The sequence below is a fragment of the Grampus griseus genome (genome assembly GCF_964374135.1).
Source record: "Grampus griseus genome assembly, chromosome: 9".
In the NCBI taxonomy this organism is placed as follows: Eukaryota; Metazoa; Chordata; class Mammalia; order Artiodactyla; family Delphinidae; genus Grampus; species Grampus griseus.
The window spans coordinates 7,006,800-7,026,097 of NC_139003.1; the positions used below are offsets into that span (position 1 = coordinate 7,006,800).

Here is a 19,298-nt window from a genome sequence, read left to right on the forward strand (position 1 = left end):
ACGTGATTAAGGGTAGGAGACCAGTTAGGTTACTGAGTGAAAAGTAGGTGGGCGATGATTAGGCCCTTACCTGGTGGAATAGGAAGGAGAAGATTGGACAGATGAGTCTCTGATGTTTGGCATTTCACTCTTCACTATATGCTGATTTAATCTAACTTGATCATCCCTGTCCTTCAGGCAGTTGCACAGTCTGTTTCCTTCTCATCACCCAGCAGAGCAGACTTTCAATGAAGGACAGTTGAAGCAGGCCAAGATTTTTTGTATCACTTAAAACAGTGTATTCTGTGTGCAGAGCATGACCTGGAGATCCTGTTAAAATGCAGATTCTGATTCAGTGAGTCTCAGAGCCTGCCCTTCTACCAAGCTCCCAGGGGGTGCCAATGCTTCTGGTGCAGAGACCACACTTTGGGTAACAAGGACTTAGAATCCAACCCAGACACGAGGTCCTTAATCGTGGCCAGCCAGAAGCAACAGAGCCTGTGGTGGAGTGTGTGAGCACTGAAGCAAGATGGCCTGGTTCACAGCCACCTCTGCTTCTGCATCACCTTTCAGGTCTCTTCCCGCATCTCACGTGGGAAATGGGGTAATAATCGTACCCACCACATAGGGTCTTGTGAGGATTAAGTTCACTTTTATGTGAAGAACTTAGAACAGTGACTAGCACATGAGTGCTCAGTAAACATTAGCCATTATCACACTAGTCTGACGGATTAAGACAATCATTTCCCTGCCTCAAGAACCACCTAACTTTGCTGGAGAAATAGGAGCCTATCTTGTACTTTTTCTCCCCATGATGCGAGGCAAAGGCTGGTCACATTAAAGCACTCACTGGGAGCTAAGAATAGTCAAGGATGGGATAGGGGGTATGTCTAATGCAAAAACCCGCAGGCAGGAGACTGGAGAAGGGATTTAGGAGAGACGCTCCAGACGTTTTCCTCCATACAATGAAGCTGAGCACCTCTCACGGCGCTGCCCTACGACAGCTTCCCTCCACATTCCGTTTCTACACCAAGATAATCCCTTACCTTACAGCGACCAAGCTCATTTTAATCTATTTATTTAGTTTCTTCTCAACCCCATATCCCACTCATTCCTCCCATGGGCAACCATAATGCCTGTATGTAACTTTTCGCTTCTATGTGTTCTTACCAAGTGATTTGTTTTGTGTACATGTTTTTAATTTACAGCAATGGTATTGTGTTATAGATCTCATTCAACTTCTTACATTTGCCACTCAGCACCATGTTTAAGATGGACCCACACGGCCACATGTGTAGCTAAGCCAATACCCCTAAGTGCTCCCCAGGACTCCTGGTGCACCCACCGTGTCTCACCTGCCCTCTCTACCTCCCAACGTTCAGATGCTCAGACTGCCTGCAGCCCTCGGCCACCACAGGTGTTGGTGAGTATTCCCATACACGCCTCTTCTCATCTCCCTAGGTTTAAGGAAGGATGCAGGTCAGGCTATGCCATCAGGTCTCTGGCACTGCTCCAGGTCAGGCACCGCCTCCATCTTGGCCCCAGGAGGGTATTCTTGACAAATGGAGAAAAACATCAAACAGGAGTTTTGTGGGTTTTTTTTTTTTTTTTTGGCTAGTAGTTAAGTTTTATTCTAGGCAACTGCAAACATCAAACGGGACATTCACATAGGACCCAGGAGCCCACTCTCATCTCCCCAAACAACAGTGGGGCAGGCATTCAACACTCCTGAGAGATGGGCATCTGTGTGCTTTTTTTCCACCATTTCAGGAATAGTCAATCCCAGAGCTACTGTGGAAAGTGTGTGATCTGAACAACCTCAAGAAACAACTGGTATAATAAAAACCAACTCAAGTAACCACTGGTATAAGCTGAACAACCTTAAGTAAAAAGTAGTCTTCTATGCTGGGAGGCTGCAGAAACGCAGCAAGGATGGGATGGAAGAGCAGAGAGAAACCCAAACTCAGAGAAGCAGGACCGTACCTCAGCTCCTTTACAGGACCCTTCATTCCCAGCAGGGGTTCTGGGGTCTGACCCTACTACTCTCCTCCTCTCGGTCAGGTAGCCCTATTCCGGAGTGCCAAGCACCCGCACAAGAGGGAGCCCAGCACTACGGCCCTGACTAAATGTGGGTGGGCTAAAAGAGCCCCATAAGTGATCCCCTCCCAGAGGGCAGGCCCAGTCCCCATGTTAGGAACAACTTCTACAACTCTGGAAATCTAAAAATTGTCAGACTTTTTCTTTAACCAACTAAAATCTAATTCCAAAAAAAAAGGGTCTTCAGAGCACGGTAAGCAGTTCATTTAAATTATTTCTTCTACCTGTTATTAACAAGGAGATGACAAAAGAAGAGCAGCTAGAGGGCTTCCACGTGTCTGCTCGCTCCTTTGGCCCGACTCAACCCTCGGGAAGACCTGAATGCCGGGACGGGCCCTGGAACAGGCCACCAGCCCTGCAGGCTCAGAGAGCCAACCCCAGCCCACGACTATCAACTCGGATGGGAAAAGCAGAGACTTGACGGTGCCACAGAGATGGCAAACTCGGCAGCAGGGTGAAGACAGCAGGAGAGGCCTGGCCCCGACTCCTCCTCTTCCGTGGTTTTCAGGGCAGCCTTTGGGCTCGGCCTGGCGCCTGGTCAAGGGAAAGCAAATCAAAGTGACTCCCCTCAGAAAGAAGTCAGTCCCTGACGCTACACTGTCTCTTCGGGGGGACAGTGCCAGCCCCCTCCGCCTCCCCCAGTCGGGCGAGGGGCCGGCACCCCTAAAGCAGGCCGTTGGGCCTTCCGGGCTCCAGGGCTGGCCCGCCCCGCTCCCGCTGGTGGATCTTCTGGTGCTGCAGGAGGTGCTGCTTCTGGACAAAGCTCTTCTCACACTCAGGGCAGCTGTAGGGCCGCTCGCCCGTGTGGATGCGCTGGTGCCGCACCAGGTCGGACGGGTGGCTGAAGCTCTTGCCGCAGTAACCACAGATGAGGGCGCTCCGGCTTTTCCTCCAAGGGATGTGGCCGGGCAGGGCGACCAGGCTGTTGGGTGAGAACCGCTCCTGGACCCGGCGGCCGGCACCGGGCCCCTCCTGCAGGTGGCAGCGCTGGTGGGTCAGCAGGCTCACCCTGCAGCTGAAGCTCCTTGTGCACACATCACACTGGTGCAGCTTCGCCTTCCGGGGCTGGGGCTTAAGCTGGGGCCGGGGCCGGGGCCGAAGGCTCTCCTCTGGCTCCGAGGCCGTGTAAGGCTCCCATCCTGAGTGGGTCCGCAGATGTGCGGCCAGCTGCTGCTTACAGCGGAAGATGGCCTCGCACTCGGAACATTCGTAGGGGCCAGCAGTGTCCCTTTTCAGCTTCAGGCCCTGCCCACGCTGCTGACCCAGCTGCAGCTGCCTGGTAGACTTCTGCTTCGGGGGGCAGCCCAGAGTTCTGCCACTGCCAGGGTCTCTACTGCCCTCAATGGGCTCCTCTGGATTAGTGTCCCCGGGACCTGATTCCAAGAGGACAGAACGTCCCTGACCATCCCAGAGCTCAGGCTGCTCTGGGCTCAGGAAAGCGTGCTCTTCGGCAATGCCCGAGAACTCTCCAGGAAGTTCCGCAGAGCCGTCCTGCGTGTACTGTATCTCCTGCTTGATCATAACCCCTTCCACTGCCAAGACAAAGAAGAGCCACAAAAAAGATCACATTCTAGCACCTTTGGTTTTTTCAGAGCTGAACAAACATCTGTGAATTTCAGAAGGGCTCAAATCAAAGTACCCCAGGATCAAGGGAATCAGGATAATTTGGAAGAGGATGAGACAGACTGGGCTGCAAGACCTGAAAAAGTAACCTATACTCAGGTAGAGACATACTGATCGGAAATCCGAATATGTTATTCTTACAGAACAGTGTTATAAATCCTCTAAGCTTGTCCACAAATTTGTATTCAACTCTGTGGAAAATGGTAAAGTATACATAGGTAACACCTAAGCTAATTTAAGTGTTACAGAGTGTTAAAATAATACATGTGAATAATTGAAAAAAAACCAAACAACCGAACCTATAGCTTAAAAATTCACGCATCCAGCTCTGTTCTTCCTGCATATTCTCCCCAAATTACCTGGTTTACAACGGTTTCTCCTGCCCCTTACCCAGTTAGCTTCACTCCTGAAGGTCTGACCAACCCTATTCTCAATCTCCAGTGGGTTTTGACTAAGGCCTGTTAGACACTCTACACTGTCTGCAGGGCATACAGAAGTGTGACACGGCCGTGAACCTTAGGGACTCCACACAGCAGTTAAGGAGGTAAGATACACATATAATAGGTGAGCTGATGATAATCATGAAGGACTTTAGAACAACTAAATGCCGGGTGAGGTTACTAACAATCAGTGTCTGGCCGTTTAGCAGTGGGGCAGCTCACCACAGGCTGCAGGGAGCGGGCCTGGGGTGGAGTGTTCTGGAGCCACTCACCTGGGTGGACACCACGAGCGTCTTCCTCCTCCAAGTCACCCAGCATCTCTGTACCCAACTCCGCTTCTCCTTCTGGCTGGCCAAGCACCTCTGGGTTGGAAACGGCACAGTGTGAGCCCAGGAGACAGTACTGGTCATTTGCCGATGAACAAGGTGACCAATGTCAAGGAGCTGATATTAAAACTTCGAAAGATTCAAAGTCACTTTCCCTTAGCAGTTAGGGACAATTAGAAAATTATGGCCAATTCGAGTGATCCATTCAGCTAACTGCTGCCTTCAGTGCCCCTTCTCAGCCGTTTGAGGCACAGGTGGTCAGGCTTCAGAGCCCACTGCTTTCCTTCCAACACCACCATTGCCACCCACGGACATGGGCTCCTCTCCGGGTATCTAACTTCATCTGGGCTACAGCACTGCAAGGTAAGGTCAGCACCGCTATCCCCCACTATGACAGACAAGGAAACAGCCACTAGCAGAACACGTGAGCCAGTCGAGGTCACACAGTCCCATCTCTGACCTATTTGCTACTCCCCTCCCCCTCCACTTCGCTCCAGGCACGCTGGCCTTCTTGACATGCCTCCACGGACCTAGGTTCTAAAAGATTTTGTCAACCAAACAAAATGCATTTATTACGTAATAGCCTATATTTTACATATAAAGATGTACATCTATCAATCGGCACTTTTCATCAACACAAAATGAACACTGGGACCACAAGGACCATCTGTAATTCCAGGTAAACGCCAAGAAACAGTGTTTGGTGAGCCCATGCTGTCTGCCCATCCCAGGCAACAAAGGATTTCCTGTCAAGCAGTCCTAAGTATTAAATGCAGCATGAGGAACCCTAGCCGTGTTAAACCCTAAGGCACATGATGACATCTTATCTATTAGTAAACATTATCTAGAACTGACTGGGGGCTTCCCTGGTGGCGCAGTGGTTGAGAGTCCGCCTGCCGCTGCAGGGGACACGGGTTCGTGCCCCGGTCCGGGAGGATCCCACGTGTCGTGGAGCGGCTGGGCCCGTGAGCCATGGCCGCTGAGCCTGCGCGTCCGGAGCCTGTGCTCCGCAACGGGAGAGGCCACAGCGGTGAACCGACTACATGAGCACAGGGAAGAAATACAAAATGCACAACACCAAGACCTTTCCGAAAGTCTTCATAAATTGAGGGCCTGGAGACTCCCATTTCTCAGCCTGGCTGAGGCCAAGAGAGGATCCACAGCCCACTAGAATCACAGATGCAGCCTGGGTCACAAGCTACTTGGCCAAGAATTGTAGGATGCCTGAGAGCAAATTCTAGGGAGAAAACTCTGCTACTTACTTAGAGAGACCAGAGTCTCATAGCTGCTTTTCATCGCATTTGTGTACAGCTCCTTCTGCCAGCCCTCCAGGTTCTCCCACTCCTGCTCTGAAAAACAGACTCCATCATTTTCAAGTGACCTGGACACCTGAAATCACAAATGTCACATAGTGAGTGTCTCCTACCAAAGCCACAAAGGAAAAGCCAGCCACTGAGAATCTTCACTAACAAAGGGCTGGGCCCACCCCCTCTGGTCTGACTCTCAACCCTCAAGGCTTACCTTGGGGGCCTCGCCCTTGCTGCCCGGGGGCAGCCGCAGGACCCAGAAGTTCCTGTTCCTCAGCAGGTTCTCCACGTTCTCCAGCCGCCTCTGCAGCAGCCCGTACTCCTGCAGCAGGGTCCCCAGCACCGCCCACTTGCCCTCCAGCTGGTTCCCCAACTCCACGGCCGTCTTCTCACAGTCGGCCAGCTTCTTCTCAGCCGTCCCCGTCCGGCCCTCCAGGCTCTGCAGTCGGGCAGCCTGGGACTCCATCTTCTTCTCCACAGCTTGAATAGCGGCCACCACTGTCCAGAGTGAGATATCTGTGGTCTGCAAATAGGAGCTTTCCTCTGGTGCTTGTGGGGGCAGCGTGGAGGAAGTCAAAGGGGTGGAGCGGCGCTTCCTCCTGTGCTGAAGAACCAGATACGGCGTCAGGCAGTCAGTGTCACTTCCAAACAACAGGTGAAAAAACACAATGGGTCCAGTGGGTCCAGGAGCGCTTACAGCACCTAGTTTCTACTTCTTTTCTTTCTTTTCAATTTAAAAAGCATGTGCGGGGCTTCCCTGGTGGTGCAGTGGTTAAGAATCCGCCTGCCAATGCAGGGGACACAGGTTCGAGCCCTGGCCCGGGGAAGATCTCACATGCCACGGAGCAACTAAGCCCATGTGCCACAACTACTGAGCCTGCGCTCTAGAGCCCGCAAGCTACAACTACTGAGCCCGTGTGCCACAGCTACTGAAGCCTGCGCGCCTAGAGCCCGTGCTCCACAACAAGAGAAGCCACGACGATAAGAAGCCCACGCACCGCAACAAAGAGTAGTCCCGATCACTGCAACTAGAGAAAGGCCGCGCACAGCAACGAAGACCCAACACAGCCAAAAATAAATAAATAAATTTATTTAAAAAAAAAGATTAAGAGGCATATACCACGCAGTAAACTAATAAAAGCATGAAAAACATATAAAAATAAAAAGCAGGTGCTTTTACATTCTGATACTGCAAACTATACATCTATCCTGTAACAAGAAAACGCTGAAAAGAAGAAAGAAAGAAAAATGTATGTAAAATACCACCGTCCAGAAATAAGCTTGGAATTTTGGTGTATTTCCTATAAGTTTTTTTCATCTTTTAACTTATTTCTTTTTCAACAAAACTGCAATCATATTGTACATGTTTTGTTACCTGTGTTTCACTGTCAGCATATTCCGTAAGACTTCCCTGCATCAGTATTCAGTTTTTAAGCCCATTTCTTTCTACTTGATATTTTGGACTATTTCTAACACTTTGCTATGATAAATGATGTAACTTACATCCACACTCAACTTCACATTCCTTCTTGATTTGTAGCTGATCACGTCAGCCCTGCTAAAAACCTTTCAGTGGCTCCCCACAATCAAGACAAAATTCCTTAGCAGGACCTACAAGACTCACCTCATTCATCTTTGCACCCTAGCAACTAGTATAGTGAAAACACCTACTAAATCCTTCATAAACATTTACTTAAATGACTTGACTAAGTCCTCGGACATTGTCCTTAGACTTCACATTTTTATGGTCTGTCCCAGATAGTAGAAAAATCACTGTGGCTGAACCTCAAAATTACTAAAACCAACACCTGGGAAGTCTTCCTGAACTGCCTCTTGCCCTCACTGTCTCACTGCATGTTCATTTCAGTCCTAAACCCCTGAAACTTCATATTCTCAAGTGTAACAGCATACACTTGATTCAAGGCTGCTTCTCTAACCATAATGAGGACACTGAGAACAAGGCACTGAAAGGAAATATCTTTGAAAGAACTGCTAGGGCCAGAGCTTATGGTCTGGAGAAAGAGGGGACAAGATGAAACCAACCGGCACAGAACTGAACTCTTAAGTTTGGCCATGACCTACTCCAGTTAACCAACTCAGTTCATTATTGAGCATACAGTCAAAAGCTTAAATATCCCCCTTAAAAAAGATTTAAAGAAAAGTTTAATGTAAAAGAAAAATACAAATGAAACAAAAAACTTAGATTACTGGGTAAATTCATTTCATCACATGTTCTGCTTTTAACTTTAAGTCTCTAAGTCTCTAGTTTTTTGGAATCTCCTCTTTCCTTTCTGTGGCCAGCACTGTGTTGCTTTCTAGCACTTTTTCCAAACAGGAAGGTGGGTTGGGATCTGAGCAGAGAAATAACATCTCTCCTCTTCCACATAGTCAAAGGCTAAAAAGAGCAGGCAAGCCAAGGTTCCTCTTTTCTTTTGTTTTAAATTATCTATCATGACAGAAACAATTTGAATGTCCATCAACTGGTGAATGGATAAACAAACAAACTGTGTCCATTCGTATGTTATGGGTTCAATTGTGTCTCCCCAAAAAGGTATGTGGACGTCCTAACCCCTAGTACCTCACAATGTGATTTTACTTGGAGATAGTCTTTACCGAGTAATCAGGTTAAAATGAGGTCATGACAGTGGGCTCTAATCCAATGTGACTGGTGTCCTAGTAAAGAAGGAGGAATACGGACAGAGACAAACACACAGAGAGAGAAGAGACAATGTGAAGGCACATACAAGGAGAAGACAACCACGTGAAAGTGGAGGCAGAGGTTGGAGTTATGCGGCAACAAGCCAAGGAAACACCTGGCACCACCAGAAGCTGGGGGAGAGGCATGGAACAGACTCTCCCTCACAGTCCTCATAAGGAACCAACCCGGTGGACACCCTGATTGCAGACTTCTAGCCTCTGCAACTGTGAGACAATAAATTTTTTGGTTAAGCCACCTAGTTGGTGGGATTTTTTTACAGCAGCCCTAGGAAAGACATATCGTATATCAGAATACTCCTCAGCAATGAAAAGGAACAAATTATTGAGACTTGTAACAACATGGGTAAATACCAAAATCACTAGGCTACGTGAAAGAAGCCAGACACAAAATGCTACATACTGTATTCCATTTACGTGACACTGAGGAAAAGGGAAAACTATAGACACAAAACAGAGATCAGTGGTTGCCAGAGGCGGGGATTGGGGGAAATTAATTACTTAGGGGTAATTTCTGGGATGATGACAATATTCTATAACTTGGTAATATGATGGCTACACGTTTTTCAAAACTCACTTAACTACAGTTATGCCGAAGGAGTAAATTTTACTGTATGTAAATTATATCTCAGTAAGCAACACTCAGAACGTTAAGGAGAAAATATTAGCTATTATAAAAGATACCATAAACAAAGTCTAAAAACAAACTGGGAGAGAATATCTGAAAACAGGATATGAAGCGCAAAGGAAAGATAAACAACCCAAAGATAAAACTGCAACTATAAATAATTTGCGAAAGTGGAAATGCAGGTGGTCAATAAGCCAATGAAAAGACAGCCACATTAGCAGTCATGAATGCACATACAACCAAGTGAAACCACTTTTCACCCACGAGGTTGAGAAATATGAAAGAAAGGGGCAGAAACAACATTCAGAGCTGACTATGACGTGGTAAAACTGGCACTTCCATAACACTCCTGGAAGGAATGAAAAATACTACAAACTTTGAGGAAAGAAAATATCCAGGAAGTTATTAAAAACCCTTTCACCTAGTAGTACCGCTATGGGAATCTTCAAAAATAAATGGCATTACTGTTTAGTGACATACATACAAAGATGATTACTGGCAACATTCTCTGGAATAGCCAAAACTTGGAAATAATCTAGATGTCTAATATTTTTTTTGGCCACACCGCGTGGCTTGCGGTACCTTAGTTCCCCAACCAGGGATTAAACTCGGGCCATGGCAGTGAAAGCACCAAGTCCTAACCACTGGACCACAAGGGAACTCCCTCTAGATGTCTATTAATAAGAGGATGGTTAAATAAATTATGGCACGACCAAAGATGATGTTATACAACTGTTAAAAAGAATGAGTTAGATCTATATGTATGGTTTGGAAGACTGTTCATCATACATTGATAGGCTGTCAACTTTTAGGGAAACATATTCATTCTGACTTCATTTTCCTAAAGAAGAGAAAAGATACGTGTATATGTTTCCACACACAGAAAGGTTTGGGAAGGTATTCACCAAACTATACTAACATGAGTCAGTCTCAGGATATGAGAGAGAGGAATTTTAATCTTTGATTATAAACTATTGCTTGTTTGACTTTTTCAATAAACACGTATTCCTCCATAATTTTTTTCTTAAGTTCCATATATAAGAAAATTCCTGAAGGTAGTGAGAAATTTTTTAAAAGTATACTTACACTAACTGTATTTCTAGATTTTCTGGGACAGTCCTGCTTGCATATTGTATCATAGTGTCAGATCATGTATCATACATTGGGCCTGCAGCCATGGTCTGAAACCCATTAAGTACAAGACACAGCCCCTGTTGTTTAGACACCTACAGTCTGCTTGAGTAAAACACTGAACAATTAAATAACGCTCTAAAGTGATACTTGCTTAAGCTGGACTAGATGATATTTAAGGTCACTTCTGAGATACCATGACTTACTGAATAGTTTAAAAAAGAATATTTACATAATACATAAAATATATAAAGTAGTGACAACAAATCTCCATGTAACCACCACTCAGTTTAAAAAATTAATTAATTAAAATTAAATATATATGTATATACACACACATATACACATGCACACAGCATACCTCGGAGAATACTGTGGGTTCTTAAAGCAAGTATCACAATTAAGCAAGTCACATGAATTTTTTGGTTTTCTAGTACATAGAAAAAGTTATGTTTACACTGTTCTGTAGTCTAATGCAATGGCATTACATCTAAAAAAAGTATATACCTTAATTAAAAAATTAAATTTTTTCAGGTAAATAATGCTGACCATCATCTGAGCCTTCTTTCTGTAATATTAACATCAAAGTTCACCATAACAAATATAAAAACAATGAAAAAGTTCAAAATATTTTGAGAATTACCAAAATGTGACACAGAGACACAAAGTGAGCAAACACGTTGGAAAAATGGTCGATGACAGACTTGCTCAACACAGAGTTGCCACAAACCTTCAGTTTGTAAGAAACACAGTATCTACCAAGTGCAATAAAGCAAAGCACAATACAATGAGGTATGCCTGTGTGTGTGTGTGTGTGTGTGTGTGTGTGTGTGTGTGTGTGTGTGTGTGTGTTTTATATATATCACCTTTACAGTCCTTTGTGCAACTCTCTGAAGTAACTACTATCCCAAATTTGGTTTTTACTATTAACTGCCCTTTTTCATGTTTGTTTTTTTTTACGTTTGTTTCCAAAAAATATATATTCTTTAAATTTTGCATGTTTTAGGATTTTATATGAACAAGTCACTCTTCTACAACTCCTGGGAATAGCTTGTTGTTGCAGGTGGCTTTAATTAATTCATTTTCATTGCTGTATAATATTCCATCGTGTGACTATACCACAGTTTATTTTTCTATTCCACTATTGATGTTTCCCCATCTCTGTCATTACAAGCAGTGCTATGATAAATAGAATTGTGTCTGGCTTCTAGTGGACATGGGCAAGTTTCCCAAGGGTATAGTCCTAGGAGGGGAATTGTTGGCTCATAGGGTATATACACATCCTGAACTTAAGCAGATAATGTCAAATGTTTTCCAAAGCAGTCATACCAATTTCATTCTTGTCAGAAGTCTGTAAGTATTCTGGCTGTTCCACAGCTTCATCAACATTTGTTACTGTCAAACTAAAATTTGCATCCCTCTAGTAGATCTGAAATGATACCTCATCATGGTTTTAACCTGCATTTTCCTTGATTTTTAACAAGGGATAAGCATCTTTTTTATGTTTATTGGCCATTCAAACTTCCTCTGACTGAAATCTTTAATCCATTTATCTTTTGGGTTATCTGACTTCTCATAGGATCTATGAGGTTGTCTCATACAATTTCTCTGTAAATTCTGTATACTAATCTTTATCAGTCATATGTGTTACAAATAACTTCCCTTATTTGTGCCTCATTTTAAAATTCTCTTTATTATCATTTGATTAAAAGTCCTTAGTTTTAACGTAGTTGAGTTTTATCAGTATTAATTCTTTTGTGGTTTGAACTTTTGTGTCAGGTGTAAAAAAAAAAATCTATATCCCACAATACTGTCTTCTAAACACTTGATAGTTTTGACTTTCACATTTAAGCATTTATCTCAACTAGAACTGAGACAGTATTTGTGTACAGTGCAAGCTTTGATTTTCATATGAAAGTCAATAAATAGATCTAATACTATATAATGAAAAATCCATCATTTACCCACTAATTTTTTTTTTTTTTTTTTTTTGCGGTACGCGGGCCTCTCACTGTTGTGGCCTCTCCCGTTGCGGAGCACAGGCTCCGGACGCACAGGCTCAGCAGCCATGGCTCACGGGCCCAGCTGCTCCGCGGCATGTGGGATCTTCCCGGACCGGGGCACGAACCCGTGTCCCCTGCATTGGCAGGCGGACTCTCAACCACTGCGCCACCAGGGAAGCCCTACCCACTAATTTTTAATGCTATCTCTGTCATAAATCAAGTTTTCATACATACAGTCAGTCTGTTTCTGGCATCTCTGTTCTGTTCTATGGGTCAATTTTTCTACTGCTTTACCAAAATTACCATCTTAATGACCACAGCTTTTTGATAATTATTGATACAAGTCCCACCTCCTTATTTTACAGGAGTATCTTGACTAATTTTGGCCTGTTGATAGTTTACAAGCTCGAAAGGTTTCATAAAAATATCTTTAGAGATTTTGTTTGGCACTGCATCAAGTCCATAGATAAATTTGAGAAGTGACATCTTTAGGATAAAATGTTTCAATTCACACACACAGTATATACTCCTTTTGTAAGGTATTTTTTAACACCTTTTGGTATTTAAATATATTCCATAGGTATCTGTTCCAATCATCAATTGCTATATCATAAATAATCCCAAATTTTGTGGCTTAAGACAACAACATCTATTTTGTTCACGAATCTGCAATTAAAGGAGGGTTTGTCAGGGACAGTTTGTGTCTGCCCCACTCCATGTCAAGCAGAGCAAATCATAGGCATGTAGGTGCTGGAATCGCCTGAAGAATCCCAAGCCACATGGAGAGGGATGTTGGTGGTGGTGATGGTGATGTTCTGTTCAACAACCCTACCTAAGGTCCTGGTCTACAGTCAGCATCAGCCACCAGAACACACTTTCATTTCTAATGGGGTATTTTTGCCTTCTCTCTTTTTTCACTAATCTCTCTGAACGTTGAAATTATATATTGATATGTGGATAAAAAAATTAGTATTATCCTCTATATCTGTGCTGTCCAATATAACAGCCACTAGAAACATGTGGATGCTTAAATTTAAATTAATTAAAATTAAATTAAAAATTCAGTTCCTCAGCTATTGAGCCACATTGCAAGTGCTCAAATAGCCACATGTACTTTGTAGCTACTACATTGAACAGGACAGAGAGAATATTTCCATCATCTCAGAAAGTTCTGTTGAATGCACTACACCCTTACTAGTTTTTCTCTGCTTGATAAAATACTAAGGTTGTGTTAAAATTTCTACTATGATAATGGATTTTCCTTGTAGTTCTATCAATTTTTGTTTTATATATTTTGAGACAGTATAATTAGGTGCACATAAGATTAGAAATGTCCTATCAGCCTAGTAAATTGAGTCTTTTACTATTATAAAAGTAGTAGTAGCCGTCTATCTCTAGCAATATTAATACAGTTAAGCCATTTTTCTTTTGATTAGTATTAGCCTGATACATGTTTTCATATCCTGTTATATTCAACCATTTCTATAGCTTTATCTTTCAGTTGTATCTCTTATAAGCCATTTGCTGAACTTTAACCAATCCTATCAATCTTTGCCTTTTAACTAGAACATTTAGTCCATTTACATTTACTGTAATTGTTGACCTATTTTTATTTATTTTTACCTTTTTTGTGCTATTTATCCCATCTTCTTTCTTGCCTTCTTTTAGATAATTTTTTCTTATTCTATTATCCCCCCTTTTAAATTGTAAGTTATACAGCCAATTTCTAGTCTTTTAGCAACCATCCTAGAAATTACTTACAAAGACCTTTAAATATCTGAATTCTGATCATCTCTTCCTAACGTTTACATCAATGCTGCCATGTATTTTAATTCTGCCTTTGGTTTTAACCCACAAGAGATTATTACTGTTTTATTCAGTCAATAGTTGTTTAGATTTACCCATTTTAATGGATCATCATACTTTCTTACACTTTCACTTTCCACTTAAGATAATTTTCCTTGTACCTGAAGTATATCCTTTAGAACTTCCTTTAATAAGAGTATATTGGTGAGGGAGACGCAAGCGGGAAGAGATATGGGAACATATGTATATATATAACTGATTCATTTTGTTGTGAAGCTGAAACTAACATACCATTGTAAAGCAATTATACTCCAATAAAGATGTTAAAATGAAAAAAAAAAGTATATTGGTAACAAATTGTCAGTTTTAATTTGTCTGAAAATATTTTATTTTACCTTTTTTTTTTGAAAGGTACTTTTGCATAGTTTTAAAATATGGGATTACATAGTTATTTTCTTTTAGCCCTTTGATGAAACCATTCTACTGTTGGCTGGCTTCCACTGTTGCTGAGAAGCTGAACCTCATCAGCCTTACAATGGTTCATTTGAAGTTAATCTTTTTTGTTTGGCTGCTTTTAAGAATTCTCTCTGCCTTGTATTCTGTACTTTCACTATTACGTGTCTAGGTAGAGATTTCTTTATGTTTATCCTGATTGGGATCTATGGGACTTCTAAGTATTAGTATTTGCATCAGTCCTACAATATCCTCAGCCACTAGATATTCATCAAATATGTCCTCCAGTGCAGATTGTGTGTGTGCATGTGTGTGTGCGCGCGCGTGTGTGTGTGTGTTTCCTACTGGAATTCCAATATGTTTTTCTTCTGGAATTGCAATATCTGAAATCTCTGAAGGTCTAATTTTGTTGCCCATTAATTTTACTGGCTTTTTCTCATAGTTTTTCATCGCTTTTTGGATAACTTTTTATTGTGAATTCATTTTTCTTGGCATTTTATCTGAGAATTATCTGAAGTCTGAGTTAAGTGTAGACTCCTCTGGAGATCTGTGTTTATTTCTTATAGACGGCTGGAGGCTCTACTTTAAACTAAATTCTTGGCTTAAGGTTTCCCAGACACCAAGGTCGTGTGAATTCAGGCAATAAACCCACTTGAGAGTCAACATGAATTTTCAAGGGGCACCTTGCACCCATCTCCCAGCACCAAGGTTTGACATGATTTTCTTTGCAATCACTCCTTGGGGGTAAGAGCTTACTTCCAGTTCACACTGAACGTTGCCCTTTGAAGTCTCAGTTATATGAGACTGGAGTAGGAGGCATCTTAGACTCCCCACCGTAGGCTCTGAGTTTTGTCTTCTATTTTCCAGGCCCCTTGAGGTCATAAACACTACAGATGAATGTTCAGCCAATGCCCTCAAAGTTGGCTTCAGAACTCTGCTTACCTCTTAAGCACTCCATTTTCCACTTAGTCTTTGGGCTCCACTTATTCTTTATTTTTTTTAATTTATTTTATTTATTTATTTTTGGCTGTGTTGGGTCTTCGTTGCTGCGTGTAGCCTTTCTCTAGTTGCAGTGAGCGGGGGCTACTCTGCATTGCGGTGCACGGGCTTCTCATTGCAGTGGCTTCTCCTGTTGCAGACACAGGCTCCAGGTACATGGGCCTCAGTAGTTGCGTCACTTGGGCTCAGTAGCTGTGGCATGCAGGCTCTAGAACGCAGGCTCAGTAGTTGTGGTGCACGGGCTTAGTTGCTCCCTGGCATGTGGGATCTTCCCAGACCAGGTATTGAACCCGGGTCCCCCGCATTGGCAGGCGGATTCTTAACCACTGCGCCACCAGGGAAGCCCCTCCACGTATTCTTTACTAGCTACATTTCAAATATATTTGTTTTTCCCCCTCAGCATTTTTAGTTGTTTTCATCAGGGCACCCACTTGGCCATACTGTCAAATAAAAGGTACAGAATCTTCATCTCAAGATGAGAAAAGAAATATGCTCAAGGACAATTTAAATACGTTCTGCAATGACAGACCCATGAATTACTTAAAGGACAGTTGGGGATTTTGGAGGATCTTTAAGACTTCTTCTTTTTTTTTTTTTTTTTTTTTTTTTGCGGTACGCAGGCTTCTCACTGTTGTGGCCTCTCCCGTTGCGGAGCACAGGCTCCGGATGCGCAGGCTCATTGGCCATGGCTCACGGGCCCAGCCGCTCCGCGGCATATGGGATCTTCCCAGACCGGGGCACGAACCCACGTCTGCTGCATCGGCAGGCGAACCCTCAACCACTGCGGCACCTGGGAAACCCAAGACTTCTTTTTAACAAGGTCTGTTGTAGACATGTAGGTAACGGCGCTGACCAGTCAAGAAGTACTCTGGAAATTAGTAACTTGTCCTCCTGCCCGACTTTAGTACTACAATTTGATCTTGGGGAAAAGGCAAGTCTTTGACTGGATCACCTTAACTTAAAGGAATCAAAACGAGGTAAATATTGTGATTATCATGAACATCTGTGTCTTGTTTCCATAATTTGTTGAAAGCAAACACTGTGTTCTTTAAGTCTTCCAATCCTTCCCCTCTTAGTTCTTACCCACTTCCTACAAGAACCAAATACAATGCACCCAGCTCATGGTCAAGTTTTCACTACAGGATCTCCTTAGCCCTCTATCTTCACAAAGGTCTCACACGATTTTGAAAGTGTTTCTAGATCGAGAAATGCTGCACTAAAACCCAACTAAACTCCATCTACCCTTCCTATAACAAATCATCCTGTATCATTAAAATAACCACCACTTTGTAATAATATGAGAGTGTCAGAGCTGCCAGAAACCTTAGAGATCGTCTAGTAACTAGTCCAACACTCTCAACTTACAGCTAAGGAAAAGGAGGCTTCAAGTGAACAAAGTTGCCTAAAATCACTAAAGTGGATAGCTGAGAGCTGAGTTACGGCTGATACCTAGTTTCCCGACACCGTGCCCAAGCTCCACGTCTTGCCATTCCCTGAATGGGGACATCTGGGGAAGGGGGAGAGGGAAAGAGATCGACAGCTTCACAGACAAAAGCCAACAACTACACAGTGAGATAACACCTGTCCCAAGGAGAGGAAGCCCAGCCTGACTTCAACCTGCGGCTGCAACCCAGGGCAGAGTCTGTAGCAGGAGAGCACGGCAGAAGAAACGAGGGAAACCCATCAGCCCGAGAACGAGCTGGTCGCAGAGAGGCAGAGTCCTGGGGTCCCCGAAGCACCGGGCAAGTTCACTGGCAGTGACGGGGACCCAAGGTTTCCAATCCGCGCCCCCTCGCCAGCCTGGAAACGGGCTCTCTTAGGGCGGGACGAAAACGTGTAGGGACGGTAGCAAATCCAAGAACATGAAACAAACCTCCGAGAAGTTTCTCGGCGAAGGCGCGTGGCACTGGGGCTGTGGCCCGACGCGGAGGAAACCGACAGGGGGAGGGCAGAACTCTGGGGTTGAGCGGAGAGGTCGGCGTTGACCCACGCCAGCTGCGGACGACGGCCGCCCAGCCCCGCACCTCGAAGCCCCGCCCCGGCCGGGGCTCAGCCGTCCCGAACGCGCCCTCGGGTCCGCGCCAGGAGGACTCTTACCCGAGCAGGCGCCGACTCTGCCATGGCTGCCAGTCGCCCCCCAACACCCGGGCCCCGCCTGATACGCCTCGGGGTGCGTGCGGGTCCGCTGGGCGCCCCCGGCACCTCCTCGAAGCTGCCCGCAACGCCGTGTTGATACAAGGTGCATTATGGGAGTTCGGCCCTCCCGGGCCAATACCGGCTCCAGCCGCTCCTCCTCACCGCGCGGCATTCCCTTTGCGCCTCCATGCGGCAGGAGGGTGAACAGCACCTCGGCACTCCGAGCCCGAGAGGGACAAAAGGACTCGGTGCTTCCCAGTCAAGTGCATGTTCGGAATTTAAGGCAAACCCATGGACCTTTTTGTGTCTTCTACGTACCCAGCACTCTGGTAGGTGCTTTGAGGGATTCAAAAAAGTATAAAAATCAGACTTTGCTCTGAGGGAAGAACGTGTAATCTGGTTGGGGAAAAGAGATACGGTCCCAAATGGCAAGCAGTTTTATTCCAAAAGTACACCTGTTATTTCACTTTTTAGAAACTAGAAATACACTTCTCATATCAGCAGTGGGTTAGGTGCCCAGGCCAACCCCCTGAAGCTTATCAATGATAGTAATCATGCCTTGGAAAATCCAAGATAGCCCTGATTTCATACCCAGCCCACACGCTACACGTTAAACCATGCATTCTGCGTTTTGGATTGAAAAGCATGGTTATCTTACCATTTGAGTACGCAACACACAACACTAATGCAACGTAATTATGTAATTTGTGCCACATTTTCTCTATAGAGACAGGCGATGAATTTCCACTTCGAATGATAGGCATGAAGCAATTCCCCTGAGAGCTAAACTCTTAAGATCAGCAGGAAAGTATGTTCACGTGACTGGCTCCTTCTTAGTGTGCAGGGCTCAGTTCAGACCTTACCTCCTCCGACAGACATTCCCTGTCCACCCTGTCTACAGCGCAACACCCTCCTCCATCCCAACACTCAATCCTGTTATCCTGCCCGAAATTTTTCATAGCATTTATCACTATCTGAAATAGCCTCATTTTTTTCATTAGTTTGCATCGTAATTATGTTTCACTAAAATATCTCCACTGTTATCCTCCATTTCTTGCACACAGAAATGCTCATGAATATTTTTGGATGATTGAATGGTGAATCAGAAGATAAGGATAGGAAAAGTCAGCCCCAAGAGAAGGCATGATGTCCAGGGCAACCAGACTGACAGGGGATTGGTTGAATCATTAATACACCTAAAGAAAAAATGGGACAGGCTGAGAAAATTAGTCAGCCTTGGAGATATGTCTCAGGCCAACAAAAACTTACTGTCAGATACAGAAAAGAAAAATATCATGATTGTGGAGGCAGACATATCAGGACAAAGGATTAAACGGTTCAGTTATAGAACTCACACTCTCTATTCTGTTTCTATGTCCACCAGGCAAACTTCTGATGATGCAGGTTCCCGTGTAGCTTCTGGGAGACAACATGCAGGTCAGACGGATGCAAATGTCCAGACCACCCCTGGAAATTATTAAACTGATTCTCTGCCTTATCTGTCAGTCTCTGAGAGTCAGCATGATTTAGCATCCCTGCCTGGAACTCTGGGAAAATATTTAGATCAAATTCCCAATGTGCAAGGGAGGTAGCACCAGGTGCTGGTTTGCAGCCTCACGGGCTTGCAGAGATGGTGCAGTGATTAGAAAGTGGGA

At 44.3% G+C, this 19,298-nt stretch overlaps 1 protein-coding gene across 1 annotated transcript; it reads right to left on the reverse strand.

Moving 5' to 3' along the window:
• Positions 1-1,420: 1,420 nt before the first annotated feature.
• On the reverse strand, positions 1,421-17,730 carry ZNF212 (zinc finger protein 212). The gene is made up of 5 exons (XM_082661431.1): positions 17,605-17,730; positions 5,987-6,376; positions 5,728-5,854; positions 4,412-4,501; positions 1,421-3,608 (listed from the first exon to the last, which is right to left on the reverse strand). The coding sequence occupies exons 1-5, from the start codon at positions 17,626-17,628 to the stop codon at positions 2,740-2,742; spliced, it is 1,500 nt and encodes a 499-aa protein (XP_082517557.1). The 5' UTR covers positions 17,629-17,730; the 3' UTR covers positions 1,421-2,739.
• Between the last annotated feature and the right edge of the window lie 1,568 nt (positions 17,731-19,298).

Excerpts from the sequence above, each read along its gene's own strand:
- ZNF212 (XM_082661431.1), bottom strand. The coding sequence starts at position 17,628 with ATGGCAGAGTCGGCGCCTGCTCGG. Across the intron at positions 5,855-5,986 it reads GCAAGGGCGAGGCCCCCAAG|GTGTCCAGGTCACTTGAAAA; the intron begins GTAAGCCTTGAG and ends TTGTGATTTCAG. Across the intron at positions 3,609-4,411 it reads CGCTCGTGGTGTCCACCCAG|TGGAAGGGGTTATGATCAAG; the intron begins GTGAGTGGCTCC and ends TTGTCTTGGCAG.